The sequence below is a fragment of the Struthio camelus genome, chromosome 12, assembly GCF_040807025.1.
Source record: "Struthio camelus isolate bStrCam1 chromosome 12, bStrCam1.hap1, whole genome shotgun sequence".
Classification (NCBI taxonomy): domain Eukaryota; kingdom Metazoa; phylum Chordata; class Aves; order Struthioniformes; family Struthionidae; genus Struthio; species Struthio camelus.
In genome coordinates this window covers 4,024,268-4,041,323 of record NC_090953.1, presented here as the reverse complement: position 1 = coordinate 4,041,323, position 17,056 = coordinate 4,024,268, and the positions used below count along the sequence as shown (strand labels likewise).

General features: G+C 48.9%; 2 protein-coding genes across 3 annotated transcripts in view; one reads left to right on the top strand and one right to left on the bottom strand.

The window, feature by feature from the left end:
- The window catches only part of MTFMT (mitochondrial methionyl-tRNA formyltransferase), a 16,419-nt gene extending 11,090 nt beyond the window's left edge, over positions 1–5,329 (top strand). The window contains exon 11 of the transcript XR_011143679.1: positions 5,197–5,329. The gene's annotated coding sequence lies outside the window, so the exon portion shown is untranslated. The remainder of the gene's footprint in view (positions 1–5,196) is intronic.
- CILP (cartilage intermediate layer protein) lies at positions 1,829–17,056 on the bottom strand. Of its 2 annotated transcripts, XM_009681180.2 has the most exons (10): positions 16,656–17,056; positions 14,140–14,263; positions 13,782–13,883; positions 11,028–11,111; positions 9,306–9,359; positions 7,444–7,629; positions 5,923–6,237; positions 5,705–5,813; positions 5,188–5,345; positions 1,829–4,576 (listed from the first exon to the last, which is right to left on the bottom strand). In XM_009681180.2, the coding sequence occupies exons 2-10, from the start codon at positions 14,195–14,197 to the stop codon at positions 2,235–2,237; spliced, it is 3,408 nt and encodes a 1,135-aa protein (XP_009679475.1). In that variant the 5' UTR covers positions 14,198–14,263; positions 16,656–17,056; the 3' UTR covers positions 1,829–2,234. The 2 variants fall into 2 exon arrangements, with proteins under 2 accessions (XP_009679475.1, XP_009679476.1); XM_009681181.2 differs by lacking the exon at positions 13,782–13,883 and having other exon boundaries at positions 16,656–16,992.

The window sequence follows — 17,056 nt, the reverse complement described above, 5'->3', positions numbered from 1 at the left end:
TCCTGTTTCATGGATAGACAGAATTTTAGGCCTTAGGGCTGTGACCGTTTCATTGCTATTAAACAGAATTTTTTTCCCCAAACGAAAGAGCCCTAAATTCTGCAGTGTTTGGCTCTGGTGAGCCCACATGCAGCACCGGGAGCAGATCGTGAGCCTGTTTTCATCCATGTAACTCTGGGGTTGGTCTGCAGAAATCATTTGTGTTTCTTCACCCTCAAAGTGACGAAACCAAGACCAGGGTTTGGCTGTCTAGCTCTGCAGAAGAGGAGGGGAGTGGAGGGAAGAGACGTTTCTCTGCTAGTCTGTGACACAAGCCAGGAGCTCTGTGGGAAGGTCCAAGCTAGTGCTCCCCACTGGCTGCCTTGGCCTGAGCTCATGCCAAACCATTACAGCAGACTAGACACAAAAGAAAACACACACAGTCTAAATTCATTGGTATGAAGAAGATGTGCCAGAGTATTCCACAGCTCTTCCTTTTCTGCTTCTCTTTGATAATTGACAATTTGCATAAGAACACAGATTATTGCTCTGTTTTTTTTGCCCTTTATAATTACCTTTTAAACCATAAATCGGGCTGCATAGGCACTGAGTTCAGCACAGCTCTGTCCTTTTTGCCTTAGTGAGCTGTAGATGGGGCTCAGAATAGATCTAGATCAGAACCTGCATCATACACGTTAGAGGGAATTGAGTGGTAGGGAAAGGAAAACCGCGCTGGAGCATGTGTTTGAATTCCAAATTGAGTTTTCATCCAGTAGCGCTAGCCAACTTCTTGTGATATCTTGTGATGCAAATTCCAGTGTTGGAGACTTGCTGGCTTGCCTCCACCCTCAGCGTCTTGCTAGCAATATGTTTGGGTATAAGGACAGGATATGTTCTCCGTTGGTGCAGTACTCAATTCATCTCTAGAAGTGGATGAGGGAGCTCGTGGGGGTTTGATAAGTATCCAGGGCAGTGGCATTTAGCAGATCACTCGTAGCAGTAAGCTGTCTGTCTGACCCCCTTCAGTGGCCATCTCAACCTTCAAATCAGAGCAGCTCCTTGCCGAACGGAGTGCTGCTCGCTGCTGTTGAATATGGAGGGAAACCAACCTTTTCTCTGTCTCTGCACCTGCCAGCCCTGCTCTAAATTCCCTGGTTTGCTGTCATCCTGAAAGTGTTGGTTCCTAGCCTTTTTTCCTGCCTCTTGTCCTCTCGCGTCGCACTCCCTCCTCTCTGCTGGAGCCTGCTGCTGCCTCCTTAGCTCGTTCCTCACCCAGACCTGCCACTCTGTTTCTCCCGGCACTGCTGCTTGCCTCTCCCCATCTCGCAGTGCGGGTGCTGCATGCGATCTGGGGACTGATTCCCTGGCAGAGCCTGGAGGTGACCGCAGCACACTCTGGCCAAGCCGTGGACTCAGGGGAGCACCAGCTATTCACTAAACCATTCACCCGTACCCAGGATCAGCCTTATGTTGAAAAAGCTGTGACCCGTTTGTGAAAGAAATTGTGAAATTCAGCAAATTCTTCTTCAGTCAGCTCTACATGTGGTTTATTTACTTGGACATGTCAAACGCAAAAGGAATAAACCATTGTCAAAGTAACAAAATGACGTTTTTTATTAATCTACCCTATTCTACAGCATGGCTTTTCTTCTCAAATAATGCAAGAAGCAGGAGCAAACTGATCTTATCCATGTGGAACCCACAAATCCACGTGGTTTCTCCATGCTATCAAACATGAGTTTTTAGAAATGCAGCTGCCGGTACTTTAGCTTGAATACAGTCATTCTAAAACAAGCTAGAAATAAATAAAATACTTACATTTCAAGTAAAAAACTGCGGTTGAATTCAGTATGAGGAAATCAGTTTATTCCTTTTCATGTTACCAACTACTGTACAGGTACTTGGGCTGGCAAAGTCTGCAGATGCAGAACAGAAGAATGTTTTTATGTACATGATTTAATTCAATTATGTATTTCGTTTTCCCTTTACGCTAATGTGTGAAGCTGTTAATGTCAGGCAGAAGGAAGATTTTATGGACACGTTTAATAAGACAGGAACCCACTACAACTATTGGCCCCCAGTTTTTGCCTTCTATCTTTTCTTTCTGGTGCAATGCCAAATAAAAATGTGCACCTTAATTATGTCTCAAAAATGATGACACCTACCTGCTTTGAGATAGATTATTTGCAGGTAGATGTTCCTTTCAGATTACGTTATTCAAATACAAGTGACTTTACTGAGGCTTCTATACAGCTCTAGTATGTGGGAGAGCGCTGAGCTCTCATTGGGCTTCTGCCTTGGATAATTCTGCGGCTTCCCTGCGGCCTTTGATATGCTGGGCTTTCTCTTGGCAGGTCCAGTAGTGACTGCTGACCTGAGTTCCTCTGAGACTGGAATATGCTTTGCTCTGCTGCGCTCCTTTCTGAGCAGGTGAAAGTCAACGCAACACCAATGTCACTCTTCATAGTTCTGGAAGTGCCATCGGACGTGCCATCAAAACACCTGCCCAAGGCGATTTCCTTGGCGATCCTCGGGTCCTGGTCGGTAACCGTGTAGATGCCGTAGTTATGCCCTAGCGGGTCAAGAGGAGCCAGCATTGTATATTCACTGGAGTCGTTGTTCGTAGCCATGGGGAGATGGTTCACCAGGTACTCGTGGAGCATGGTGTTAACGCTTTCTCGACGGCAGCTGCCTTGTGGGACAACTTTCACGAGGGTGCGGTCCACGCGGTCTTGGTCGTAGAGCATACCACTGCACTTGAACTCTAGGCAGGCTGCGGACACGTTTGGCTGGTCGATAGCACGAATGCTGCGGACGTCTCTGATGCCATAGAGCTTGCCAATGGTACGGGGGTGTGTCCCACCCATGTTGCGAGACCTTATGTTCACCTCTTGGGGTCCATTTATTTTTACTTTAATGTAGCAGGCCCTAAATTCCATGGGCTTGGGCCACCACGCCAGGTAGTCGTCAGTCCAGCTCATAAGGTCATCTTCATTGAAGGGAACGGTATTGTAGTCATACCTGTCTCCCTCTATCCTATAAAATCTGAAGTGAGCAGCGCTGTATGGAGCTTCTTCACATTCTTTTAGGTTTTCATATGCGTAAATAGGGCCGTTGTTCTCTTCTGGGGAATTGGGACTTGGCTTGGCCATGTTGATACTGAAAGCAGTTTTCTTAGTGTTTGGGTCCTCGTGGTCTGTCCTCCTGTAGTTGAGCTTGTTGAGATATGGTTGTGGGACCCCAATAACGTTAGGGTTGAGTTTGGGAGCAGAGGAAACAGCTTCGAGTTCTTCACCCCCCATGCTTGCCAAGATATAAGCTGCATAGGCCTCTGGGTTTTGCTCATCGCAGAAGGCTGGCACACAAGCACCGTTGGGACCGGTGACTACGCTGTCAAAGCGACCCCATGCTCTGGGGTTGGAGGAGAACCCCGGCTCTGGCTCTGTGTTTATAACAGAAATCACTACCCCTTGGATCTGTTCGCTTGGCAGAAATCTCTCACTTCGATAGGCTCGGACTTTGACATAGCATCGTCTGCTCTCTGGGACATCCAGGTTAAAAAGACGCCTTTCTTTGATCTCCATGTTCCCAACCAAAAATGTTCTCTCCTCTCTCTTGTGCCGTCTGTTTTTTTCGAGGCTGAAGTCCCCTTCTTCCTCCCATAATCCTGTCTCTGGATTCAGAGACCAAAGCTTCATCTCTTCCAGGTGTTCTGGCATCTTGACCTGAGCAGCGTCCAAATGAACCTTCACTTCTCCCGCGTTAAGAGACTCTGTACCGAGTTCGTCAGTGAAGTCCACTGAAAACATGCCGTATGTGCGGAGTGGGAATATATCTCCTTCCTCATCTATAAAATTCAGGTCGCTTGGTGTCACGTCGGCTGCTGAGAAGTTTCTTGGGTCCAGAAACGTCACACTGGCTTTCACTTTGCCTGTGTAGACTTCTCCGTTCTTCCTAAAAAACGCATAGGGAGGGATTTCTAGTTCGGCAATTGGATCATCTTCTTCCATTTCTCCCAAAGAAATCACGTTGGTCTCAGAGGATTCTAATGTGACAGGGGCTTTCTTTCTTAGTAACTTGATCTCGTGAAACACGGCACCTCCCTTTTCATTGAACGGCAGGACTTTAGTTGTATTAACAAACTTCTGTAGACGATCAACGAAAGTTAGAACCAGTCTCTCTGTGTCTGCTGGGACGTGGACGGAGAAAGTTCCCTTGTAGCCAGTCATGCTTACTCTTTTGTTCCCCATGTAGATGTGGCCAAACCTCAGTGGCTCACCATTATCTGCTGCTATGGCTCTACCGCGAACTGTTTTTTTGGTCTCTGTGCATTTTTTGCAGCCGCATTCTACAGCGACTTTAGTGGGGAGCGTGTATCCATTGCACGAGATCTCTCTCGTTTCCATTTTAGAGACACCGCAGCAGTAAGCGGTGTTGTCTTTACATCGGAGTCCTTTGTCTAGCTTCCCAGCGCAGGTCTTTGCCGGGCACTTGCCCACATCGTAGTAGAATGAGTTCGTTGTTTTTTGGAAACAATCATGTGGAAGTCGGATGAGATGGCTTTGGGGTTGGGGATTGCAGGCTGCCTCGTGTCTTCCTGTTAAATAGAATTTGTTAATGAACAGTGTGAAATAATCGTACAGCCCTTGGTATGTGGTTTAAAATCCTCAGAGCTAAACATTGCGTCCAATAACAGTGAGGTTTGCTCAGCGATAAAACAGATGTTTTGCAGGATTTTTGGTTAGCTGGATTCATCTGGCCTTCATTTCGGTAAAGCAGCTGCCTAGTTTTAAAGTAAGGTACCTAATTAGGAGCAGTTCTGTTTAGAGAAGTGTCCCAGCTCCTGCTTACCTGCTACTGCCATTAAACACAGCCTTAGTTAGATATTACATGTGCTGCATTTTTGGCTATGGACAGACTTGGGCAGATTTCAGGATTTAAAAACACTGAAATGTTCATTCGTAAGGCAGCAAGTGTAGAGAGCAATCACTGTGTCCTATAAATGCGGTTTAGCAGGTCCTGTGCAGTCCAGAACTCCAGCTTTCAGAGAGGTTCTGGCTGATAGCAGTCAGTTGCACTTATCTGCTGACTGGGGAATGAGATAAACCCTGAATAGTCTTCCTGTGACTTTTCTTTCCTGAATGAAGCATAATTTCTGTGCGTTGGTTTCTGCTCCCTGCCACCTCCCAGCTGCATATTTTTTCTTACCTATTACAGAAAGTTTGGCAGATTGGGATTTTGCTGATCCACCATCGCTACTGGCCTTGCAGAAATACTCTCCTGACTGGCCTCTGTTCAGGTTCTTCAAAATCAGATTGTTTTTATACTTGTATATGGACGGATCCAGCAGCGAGCCGTTGTGATACCTGCCAGGAACAGGTGGACAGTTAATGGGACAGACTGACTGCGTGGCTGGAGCAGAGCTATGTCCTAATCCTGGCCATGCTGCATCCTGCCATATAGATCTGCCCAGGATACCAGACCTCTTGCCTCAGTCTCCCCACTTATTTATATGTTTTTCCAGTAAGTCTCTATGCACGTTTCATTACTGTGTATGTGAGAAATGCCAGCTCTAGAAATCTCCCATCATTTGTAGTAATGGGTTCTCCATGTATTAAGTCCACTGTTTTATAGTTATGATGTTTAAAAACACCTTTGTAAGGATGATAAGGAAATAAAAATCGAATCTTTGCAACAGATTCACGAGGGTCTGTGAGCTCCTTACCAGAGATAGCGGTCGGGAGCTGGACTCCCAACAGCATTGCAACAGAGCGACACGCTTTGTCCCACCCTTCTTGCTTTGTCGTCGGGACTCTTCAAAATGTACGGTTTGCCTGCGGGAGGAGGATAAAGCCATCTCGTTAGTCCTGCCATCCTAAAATCAAGTTTTATTTCTGCTAACAGTATAAAGCCTCCTGCTGTTTTCCCTCTGTCTGGGGTTACCTGATCTTTCCAGCTGCACTTGGATCGCCAGATTCCTTTTGTTGCTTTCCGGCACGGTGACGGTAGCAGTCACGTATTTGGCCTTCTTTATTTTAAGGGTGTTTTCACCATCAGGGCAGACTCCAGGGATCCTGAACATGCCCCTGCTGTCAGCTGTGGTTAACAGCTTGAGTTGCTTGGCCTGCAGGTAGACGCGGGCTTCAGCAGCTGGTGTACCATCTTCGAGGGAGACCTTTCCATGCAGGATCGTGTCCTCGCACATGCAGGCATCGCAGTCGGCGTTCACGCGGCCCATGGAGCACGTGAGGTTGCAGGCTGGAGGAGAGGCACGCGGGTCAGGAAGCGGCCTGGAGTCACGGCAAGCTGCCGTGAGTCCTTGCAAGGCTCGTGGTGTGAGTTCGAGTCTGCTTTTAATTTAGATGCAATAAGGCAGATACTGCATGAGGAATGAATTGTGTCCAGAACATGTTTTTACTGATTATCAGCAGCTGTGCATTAGAAACACAGGGCCTACATAGTTTCAAACATGACAATTAGTAGAAAGTAGCCTCGTGGCTACTATTACCTATAGGGGCCATTGTTTACCTTCCCCAAAGGCCTAAATTTCAGGGAAACTTGAATCCAGACCAGCATGTGAGCTCTTAGTTGAGCCCTGGCAAAACCGCAAATCCAAATGTCCTCAACTTCCTAGTTTTCTGTTATGAACTCATGTCTAAGTGCCATGATGTCGGTTTATCTTAAAAGCTTTCTTCCCTATTCATTCTATGATATCCTGAGTTGAGCAGGAAATAGGTTAAACGTCAAATAAGCATTATGTGACAGGTCTAGCCAATGGTCTCCCAAAGAGTGATTCTAAAACATTTTAACATTTTCATAATATTCTGCAGTGGTTAATCTCTGTTGGTAGCCACCTTTCTTTCCCCTTGCAATGGCGCAGATCGTTCCTTTTACAAATGCAAAGCATCCTTATATGGCAGCTATCTTTTCTTTTAGTGCTGGAAATAAGCCATAGAAATTCAAAAAATCAGTGAAAACTTGAAACAACTTTCCTGGTGGGAAAAAAAAGGAATATTTTTAGAGTGATTTGTTTAAAAGGGCCTGATAAGGAGGACCCCTTTAGCAGGGTATATGGTATGCCCCTTTCTTACTGGGGTCAACTGCTTGGAGGCAGCTGCCTGCAATCACTGAGTGCTTTGCTGTCTAACCTCAGAGTTGGAGAGCTGCTGTTATAACAAGATTGGCCAGATTTCTCCTGTATCACCTGGATCTTTATGGGTCCCTGATGATTCCCTGTGTCTTGGTCCCCCCCAACTGTGATATTTGGCCGTAAAGTCCCTGTGCTGTGTTCCCTTAGTATGATCTGGATGGCACTGATGGGGGGGGAAAGGGAGACCAGGTTTTGCAGCTCATAAAATTCTGGCCAGAGAAAGAGGATAAAATGGCAGTGAGGGGAGCAAAATGCCTATGCAGTGAAGAGATCAGGACATTGTCCCCTGCCCGTAATTAAGTTTATAGGAGCACCTGAGCAAACATGTCCAATGCAGAGTCGCCCTTCCTCAGTTACTTCATTACAGTGCATGCCCCAGAGGCGCTCGGCTAGGCAGGATCTGGTGCGCTTCTGAACACCGGTTTGGCCACACGTTCCTGAGCACTCGCTCCACTTTGACCATGGAGACAAAAATCTTTTTGAATCTTGCAGCAGTGGACCTTGAATAATATCATTGCTATGTTACTGAGATGCACGTTACACATATGACGATCTTTCATGCCTGAAAATAGGCGATTTTCTAAACAGATTCTATATATAGCTAAGACTATGCATTTGGATAATATATATCACATAGATTATGCAAATTCAAGGCACGTACAAGGATCTGAGAAATAAAGCATGAGAAGGTGTCTGAATGCTTCTAACTCAAATCCTTGCAGGCTACTGAATTCAGAATGATTAAGATAACTCAAGGGGAGCAAAGCGTGCACAGCTCATGCTTAGTTTTAACTGACTTTGGTTTAAAGGAAATCAAGCACACATTGTCATTTAAATGCTGTCTGAGGGGCAACAGTTGCCTATGTTTTAATGTGGTTAAATTAAAAAAAAAAAAAAAGGGTAAAATTGCTGGTATGGTCACGTGGAGTGTTTTTAACCATCCTTCAGCCTACGTTGCCTGTATGAGGAATGTGTGTCCTGTTGTGAGCACCAGTTTTACTGTGCGCGAAACAGGAGCCGGGGAGGCTACTGAGCACATGTAGAGAGCATTTCAAGGGGGAGCTGATTTGTAAAACACAAAGAGGGTTTATTGAGAGTTTTGTATGCAGTTAGATGTTTAAAGGAATTTCTTTAAAAAGCTTACTATATGGTATTAATTTAAACTGCTTGAATGAAAGAGATCCACTCCCAGTTTGCAGTTTTGGTTTATTTTTAAATGACAGTGTTCTAATAATGTTTGTAATGATGCACTTGTGACTAAAGTTTCTAAAAATAAGGTATCTTGGAAACCTGTGCATGTATGACATCATTTCCTCACACCTACTCTTCTGCCTGATTTGTAATAAACCAAGTCAAGTTATTTGCTAGCAAAGCACACATAGCTAAACTGTTTGAATAGTTACATTTGAAATTGAAACTCTATCTTACGACAGCAGGTACTTAAATAGGTTTTGATGGCCGGAAAAGACAATTTAAATGACAGCAGCCAGAGAACTGTGACATCTGGTTTGGAAAGGAGTGCTTGACTGGACTGGGCGTTTTTAATCTGTTGGCTTGTCAGAGTCTCCAATTCAGTGTCCCGAGGGGCAGATCGATAGACCTTATTTGGCTGCTTAGGGGTGAATTAGAGGGGGTGCAGGAGGAGGTGAGCTTTCAAGGAGGTGTACTAATAAATGCCTACCTTTTTTTGCCCCGAACAAATGTTTAATGTGTAACAAATTAAAGCGTGATTTCAGTGAGATCCTTCCTAACCCTGCTCAGTTAGTTCAGGATCAACTAAGTGCAAACCGTTTGGCTCTCATCAAGCACTTCCTTATTACTCCTTTGGTTAGACTAAACTTTTCAGGGCAGACGCGTCACACTGGGTGTCTGCCATCACCCAGAGCAACGGGCCTCTCTGTCCCGCTAAAGTCTGGAGGCTCTTCTGCAATATAAATAATGACTGTTAAAACTGATGCTTTAATCTGCAGAACCAGTGGTGATAAGAAGGAAAGGATGAGGTGCGTCTTATGGAGGAAAACAGCATTACGAGGGCCTGGGGAGCACCTCGACAGCAGAAAGGGCAGCAAGCAACAGCCGGGGGGAGAAGCCCAGTGACTGCGATGTGAGCATTAGGAGAGGCGCAGGAAGGGAGCAAGCTACCGCGCTGCGTCCTGGCCAGCAGGTGGGAACGTACTGCGTCTGGCGTAGCCCAGCGTCGCTTCTCCGCCGCGAGAGCCGCTCCTCTTACCTGCAGGGCACAGGAATGCACAACGTAACGTAGGCAGCATTTCTGCAGGCTGCTCTGTGCTCAATATCTCTCCCGCAGGGCTGGAGCACGCTGCTGGGCCTGGCTGCTCAGCAGGGACCCGCTCTGCGGTTTGTGCTTCGACCCACGGGGGTGTCTCGTGTGCCCTCCCCTGCAGTAAAACCTGCCTTTAGCAGGTTAGGTTTACAGTTTCTGAGTGTTTGCAATCCCCGCCGCTGCCAGGATGGTTGTTGCAAAGCCCGGGGGCTGTGTCCTGCGCTTGCCAGCCTGCGGTTGGGGCAGGCAAGTGCCTCGGCCCCAGGAGGGCATTGCTGAGCTCGGTGCAGGGCTCTAAGGTTTATGGCTCACTGCCTACAGCTGAGGGTAGAAACCTTAGTTCCTAACGCATTGGTCAAAAACTCCAGGGTTTGTTTTCTTTCTCGGGGAAACATGAGTTACCCCTGTTTTGCAAGCTCCAGCCACAATGTGACAGGCTAATTCATGCCATCCATTTGGAGGGGAAAACACAGTTTTTCTGAAATTTTCCTAGAATGTATCTCGACAGATAGAAGGGAGAGCTGCAAATCCTCTGTCTGGGTGCCTGTATTTGCTGTGCTTCGACTCTTCCCAGGCGCATGGCGCTCTCCCACCTGGCAGCTAAGCAGCGACAGAGACAGCGACACAGTGAAAACGAGACGGGAGGCTGGGAGAGTCTGGTAATCCCTCGGCTAGATCATCATTGTTCATCCCTTTCAGAGCCTGGTGGAATTTAAATCCTTGCCGGCAATGCTGAGCATTAGGCAATAAAGCTTGAAGCGTCAGGGTATCTCCTGAGGATTAATGAGCAGTTGGAAAGAGCCGATGGGCAGAGCCGACTCTGTGGGTCGTTGCTGCCCTGCAGACTTTAATCCTCAAGAAATGTCCTGAGCCACTGCCACTGCCTGCCTGCCCTCGTAGGCACGAGGTAGTGGAAAGTTTAATCACTGTCTTTGCAGCTAAGTCACGGCTGCTGTTGCCAAAGCTGGCCGCGACGCTCATGCTGCATTGGAAGCCAGACTGGGGCTCCACGAAGGCAAAGTTTAAACCCAAATTTTACAGGGGCACCTCAGAAAATGCAGCCAGTCGGAAGGATGGGAGCTTGGTTTTCATTTGTCTGACTGCAAAGTTGAGCGGGCTTCATTACTAGGTGGCCCACCCGGACTCCTTCCACGTGCGTGTAGCACGAGGACTGTCTACGTGGCATTACGCTGAGAGGGCAAGCGAACGGGAGCCGCTGTCCAACTTGCTCCTACTACCTGAGCCCGGCTTGCTCGTGCTCAGTGGGAGAGGGTTGGGCGGAACACATTGCTCTCTAGTCGAGGTTTCCTTGTCCTTTCACCTCTTGGAGGAGCCGTGCATGCCTACAGCGCGTGAGGCGGCTCTCCAGCGGGAATGGGGGCTGTGGTCAGGCACTTGACCTTCAATATTCCAGGAGAGAAGCCAACAATGTGTGTCAGCAATAGCCAAAATCCTACAGGAGGTGGGAGATGATTAACATTTATTCCATTGCCTAAGTGTCCCATCTAGTCAAATACATTGGTTTAGTAATAAATTAAGGCTAGAAAAAAAAGAAGTGGATAAACACCCATTGTCCTCGCGAAGGAAAGTTGCCAGAGTTGGAAAATTACTTACTTTCTAGGCTGAGCATTACCAGTGGGCTGAAGGTTTTCTGTCCTATCTGGATCCTGCTGGGGGCTTGTTTCAGGATTCTTTGACCTAGGGGGAAAATATACAGAATTGATAGTCAGGAAGATGAGTGATTAGAGAGATCCAGGTGTTCTTAGTTATTCAGTTTTTCCAAATTCCCTTTGGGTTACTGCTTGGTTAGTACTGTGTCAAACATCCCCTCGAAGTCAGCTCTGGGGTTAGAGACATCTGTGTACTGCAGTGATCTCCTGGTATGCTCGAAGCAGCTGGAGCAGCTGGCCTGGGAATGCCACCTCTCCTCCCGGGGCTTCTTGGCTGAATTTCAGCCAGGAACATTGCCTTTGGAGGATCGTTGACTTCCCTTCTTTCTATCCATCCTACCCCTCTCCCACCACTGGGGCAAGGAGACCCAGCATGCCCCAGTGAGATTTGGGTTTCCTCAGGAACGTGAGGCCGAGAGAGCAGCTGGAAGAAGCAGGTCCCAGGAAGGGCGAGAGTCAGTGCTGAGCCCCTGTTCCCAGGGAGAGACCTGGCCCGATGAGGTTTGAAGGCAGGTTTCCCAGTGGGAGAAAGCGTGGTAATCCCTTATGGTTTGCTTCCTTCCGCTGCTGCCTCTGCCATGCATGCATTGCTGGAGCTCTCGACCCGTCCAAGCCTTGCTGGCTTCAACCTGAGCAAAAGTTTCAAGCTGCCATGAATCCTTCAGGCTGCCAAGACCACCTTTTGTGGGTACGCTAGTGCCCGGGCTAGCCTAGGCGATGAAGGGCAGTGTTGTTCTGCTCAGATTCTGGGGGGAGCTGTAACAAGTGTTTTTTGCTAGGCGTGAGGCTGGGAGTCTGCGTGGGAGGAGGAGGAGGAAAATTGGTTGTTGCTGCTGAGCCCACCGCCGTCCGGGTCAGGAGGGGCATGGCGAGCTTTGTTTGTAGAGCAGGGGTGTGAGGTGGCCCACTGGACGGAGAAATGTGCGTCAGCTGCAGCCTTGTCCTCCAGCATCATCTCTCGAGTCTTTGTTCCCATCCAACAGTAATCAGGGAATAACAAGCATGCTGCCTCCACAGTCTGGCTCTGGGACGTGGCATGTGGGAGATACCCAGTGTGCGGTGCGAGGCAGACATCTCACAGGTGCCCGCACGGGTAAATTCTGCCTGACAGCGTCACTGCTGCTCAAGTAGGGTGTGAATTCACCACTTAGTAGCTAGGAAAAGCTTTTTTTGCCTCCTCCATGCAGGAGGGACTCGGATCAAATCCTGTTTTTATAGTTGGAGGAATCCTGCCTCTCTCTGCATGAGAAGCAATGAAGCTGTGGTAGATGAGGTTGTGCTCTCCTGCTTTGGACCTGTTGAGGGCAGTTGTTGCTGTGGGATGTGGGCTGTCCTTTCCAGTTGCTGGCTGCCAGCATGCACAAGGGGATCTAGCAGCCCTTGGCTTGTTTTCTCAGTGCTGGCTGGGGCCTGGCTATTTAGTGCAAGTCTTGGCGCCTGGTTGTGGTGCAAGGTCCCCCACCTGCCTTTGTGCCTGGTGTCCTTAGGGACTGCAAAACGTTGGAAATTCAAGACAGAGAGGCTGTGAGCAGGCCAGAGGGCCAAAATGCAGCTGCAGTGGAGCCAGGGCAGCCAGGCCTCTGCCCTTTTCCAGCACACCGAGCCCATGTCCTTTCCAGGGCGTGATGTATTTCTTAGGTCGCTTTCCCTGTTTTGTCCGTGTCCAGTTGCATTTAAACTGGTGAGCTAAGCAAAAGCCCTGCCTGGCCCAGGCTCTTGGCGGGTGCTCGGCTCAGGGTGCAGGAGGTAGAAGCTGTCCAGAGCCTCTGCACAATTTTGGGGCACCTCCCCAGTGAAAAACTGATTCTGTCTGTCTTATCCCTAGGCTTCTGGCCAGAGGACTTCAGGGCAAAATTCCTCTCTAGCCTCAGAGAACAGATCAAAATAGCCTGCAAACATGTTTTCTCTGAAAAGCCCATTGGAGCAGAGGGGTAGGTTCCTTATCGCTCAGCTCTTTGGTATGCTAAGACATTTAAGATCCAGCAAAAGGCAGATAAAATGAGCTTCGTGCATCTTTTCTTAGAGAACGACATAATTCCTTCCCGAATGCTTCAGTTCAGAGCCAGTGTGGTTGATCAGTGCATGGATGAGAACTGCTTCTAAAGGAACAGGGAGAGCATGAGCCGGGAGCGGGCTGTGGGCTGCAAACCTCGGAGCCGCAGGGAGGGCAGGGACCGTTTCCAGCACGGACGCTGGACAAAGGTGTCATCCGTGATCAGACATTTCAAACAGCTCTAACCTTAGGCAAGAAAAGAGGCTGTGCATGTGCATATCTACCTGGTTAGCCAGGGGCAGGAAATTGGTCTCTATTAAGTTTCTTATCGTTTCGTTCTGAGAAGGTTTCTAATAGCCCGTGTTCATGGTTTGTTTTCTGTTTTGTAACCAGCAAATTTCACAAAATTCCCTTGCTGTTTGATCTCAAATTTTCATTGTACACAAATTTTCCATGGGTAAGTCTGGAGGTGGCTGCTTTATATGGCCTCAAAAGGACAGGACAACCTACTGCACTCGGGCGCACAAACGGGGGAAGTCCTGGGCTCCATTCCCACCTCTGACACAGATTTGCTGGGGGACAAGATGCTGCAGCCTAGGCCCTCAAAGGCAGCCAGAAACCTAATCCAGTGCAGATCTGGCCTTTGGTGTCTCCACCCCTCATTTTTTCATCTACAAAACAGGCAGCAGTCATTTGGATACTAACGTGTAACTATCCTAGATGAGGAGCGCTCAGGAGACGTCACCAGGAGGGCCCATCTAGCAGGGCTTGCTGGGGTTCGGCTCGAAGTCAGCAACTCGTGTCCGCCTAGATGGACACAAACAATTGCAAATTCATTTTGACCATGCTCCAAGGGGCTGGGCAGGAGCCAGCCCTCGTCTGGAAGTTGTTTAGCCATGTTAACGCAGTGCTGACCTAGAGCCGGGGCAGCTTCCCGCCGGGAGCGGGCTGGCATCTGGCTGCACGGCTAGAAACATGCCTTCACGTAGGCATGCCTACAGGCAGGAGAGGGCAAGGGCATCTAGCTGACGTTGTGACAGAAATATAAATGTTTAACCTTCACCTAAAACAGATGTGGCTCCCAGGAGGAGGAGGAGTAGCCATCCTTTTGCTGTGACCATCCTCGTCGCGAGTCGCAACCGGGAGCTTCCTCGAGTATCTGTCGTCGTCCTGTGCCTTCCTCAGACCTGTGGAGACAAGTCCAGTTATTTCAGGCCCGATCTGGAGTCCCATGAGCTCAGTGAGAGGTAGCTACTGCTTTCCTTGAGGTAGGCTGTGTAGGCTGGTCCATCCCTGACAGCTTACTGAGGCTGGTGTTTTGCCACTCGTGAGATGTAGCGCCATAAGCCCTTTGATTCTACCCCACAACTGACCACCGCTGACCTCAGGAAACTTCTCCCAGAATAAGGTCTCACTGTGGCATAGGAGGGGTGGTGAGGTGTCCCCTTGGATGGGGAAGAAAGTAACCCAAAGAAGGAGACGAGCTGAAAGCCCAGGAGCTCTCAGCTGTATCTGTGACTGCCCAACTGCTAGAGGCCCCATCTAGGAAAGCAACCCAGTGTGTGGGCATGGCTGAACCTGTGCAAAATACAGCACCAGACTATTTGTGCCCACTGCCTGTGGGCCATGTCCTTCCTGATTTATCGTTTCAGGACCAGTCATCTCCTGTTCCACCTCCAGTAGAAAAAATTGCTTAAAAGGCAGCACTTCCTCTGTGCCACTGCTCTGACCTCTGCAGGACGCAGCAGGCTCCTGGAGAGCTCCTGCCGATTTACACCCTGACGAGAAGAATACCAGATGCAATGTGGCAGCATCTACATCCTGTCAGCTGCTTCTTGCCATAGCATTTGAACCGTGGTCCTAAATCTATTCTGCAGAGAGAGTGTTTAATGACATATCCTTAAGGGGCCTTTTATAGATTAAATACTTCTGCAGCAATGCTGTTTCAGCCCACAGCTAACCCACGGGTCTCCACATGCCTCCCGAAACGTCACTCTTCCCTCCAGGAGTGGCCCAGGCATAGCAGGGTTAGTACCGATGGGAGCTACAAAAGGAGCCAAGGCTCTGCCAATACCTGTGCCCAGCTGGGCGGTGCTGGAGACACGGGCATGGGGTGCGAGACCCCGGGCTCTGCGACGGGTGCTAAGTGCACACGTGAGACCCAACCCTGGCTTGGCTGCTGGCGTGCTGCGAGGGGCTTTGGGAAGTCCTACAGGGACTTCTCAGTCTCTCTGTTTGCAAATTGAGCTTAATACAGCAATATCTGCTAAATATGCTGTATCACAGGAGAGTTGGGAAGGTGAAAAAAAGTGCAAAATCCCATGCACAAGTTAAGTCTTCGCTGCAAATTTTAGCAAGAGTCCAAGTGTTTTCCTTTTTCACGTGCAGAGATGAGAGAATGAGGCTCTCCAGCTCAGCTACTTCATATATTGTTTTAGTAAGTCAGCCCCGTAGTTTCAAGTATTTGGCTATTCACTTTTTGGAGGCACCCATGGTTTGATCTGGTCTGGTTCAAAAATCTGGAGTAACACTAGCTGGAGTTGTGGACATTGCATTTTATGCATCCAAAACTAACGAACCTGTGGAAAATGGTGCCTTAGTCTTTAAGTGCCTCAATTTACCCATGAAATGAGGCCAACAAAGACCAGCTAGCAGCAAAAATAACGTGTGAGCAGTATTAACAAAACACGCTGACGATGGGGAATATGGGAATAGGAAATACTGTACCAAATCTCAGTCAAACCAAAATAACACAAGCAATAAATGAAGAGCGTTTTGTGAGCTTGCAATGGGGTCACGGAGTCAGAGTCAGACAATAACTAGGAAAAAATTAATCCAGGTTAAAAGACTGTTTCCCACTTGGAGGCTGTTTTTGGAGCTGGCTGTGCCTTGTTTTAACTGGATTTCACACAAATCTCACGCAGGGACAAGAGCCAGCTTGGCTCCGGGGAGCCTGGGGCAGAGAAAATTAAAGCAAAACCTTCGAAGCTGACGGTGCGGCCGAGGCGGGAAGGGTTAAGGAGTCCGCACGCCGCGCACAGCCCCTCTCGGGAAGGAGGGTTAGGAAGCGGGAGCCGGCCACAGCGTGGAAACGCGCTCACGGCCGGCGAGATAAAACAAACGCTTTCCTTCCCTGAAACCCGAGCCCCCGACTGCTTTTAATCCTGCGCTCCAAAGCTGCTAAAGAAAGACTGCGCGCAAAGAGAAGGGGAGATTCGACGTGCGAAGAAGTGCAAAGAAGTCTTTGCTCGCAAGCAAGCACGGCTTCAGACCGAAGCGAAATGCGAAGAAGGGGTTTTGCTGGCCCGGGTGAGCCACTCGTCCCACGCTCCGGCTAAACCACGTTTGCACGTATATTTTCTTGCTTCCGCAGCGTTTAGAGCTGCTGCACGCTCAGCCCCCCTCACGCGGTCCCATTAAAATGCCATCCATGCATTTCCACTTCACCCTTAATCGCAGCCACTTACAATTATGCAGCCTTAATAACCCAGCAAAGTTACATAATCGTTAACTCTAGAGGAAACGAGACTTAGCAGGGGTTGGGGGTTTTTTTTGTTTTGTTTTTTTTCTTGCTCTTACCTACATAAACCACATAAAGCCAGTTAAGGAAAATCCCATCCTCTTAGTGCAAAGCTGTGAGCCAAGCTGCGGTCCGGGGGGCGAAGCAGGAGCTTGTTCGCTCGGAGCAGCGGCGGAGCGGGGGCTTTGCCAGGCTTTCCCGGGACGAGACCGCGCTGCAGCTCACCCCGGCGTCCTGCGCTGCTGCCGAGCCGGGCTACAGCTCGAGCCAGCCCCGCCGCTGCTCCGGCTCTTATATAGCCCGGCGTGCGGCTTAGGAGATGGCACCGAGCCACGGGACACGGAGCGAAAACAGAGCAGACGAGCGAGGAAACCGCAGGCTGAATAATCCCCTCGCGAGGTGATGGCAAACACAAACCCGCTGCAAAACCAGAGCTGCCTTCCTGGCTGCAGCCCCCGGC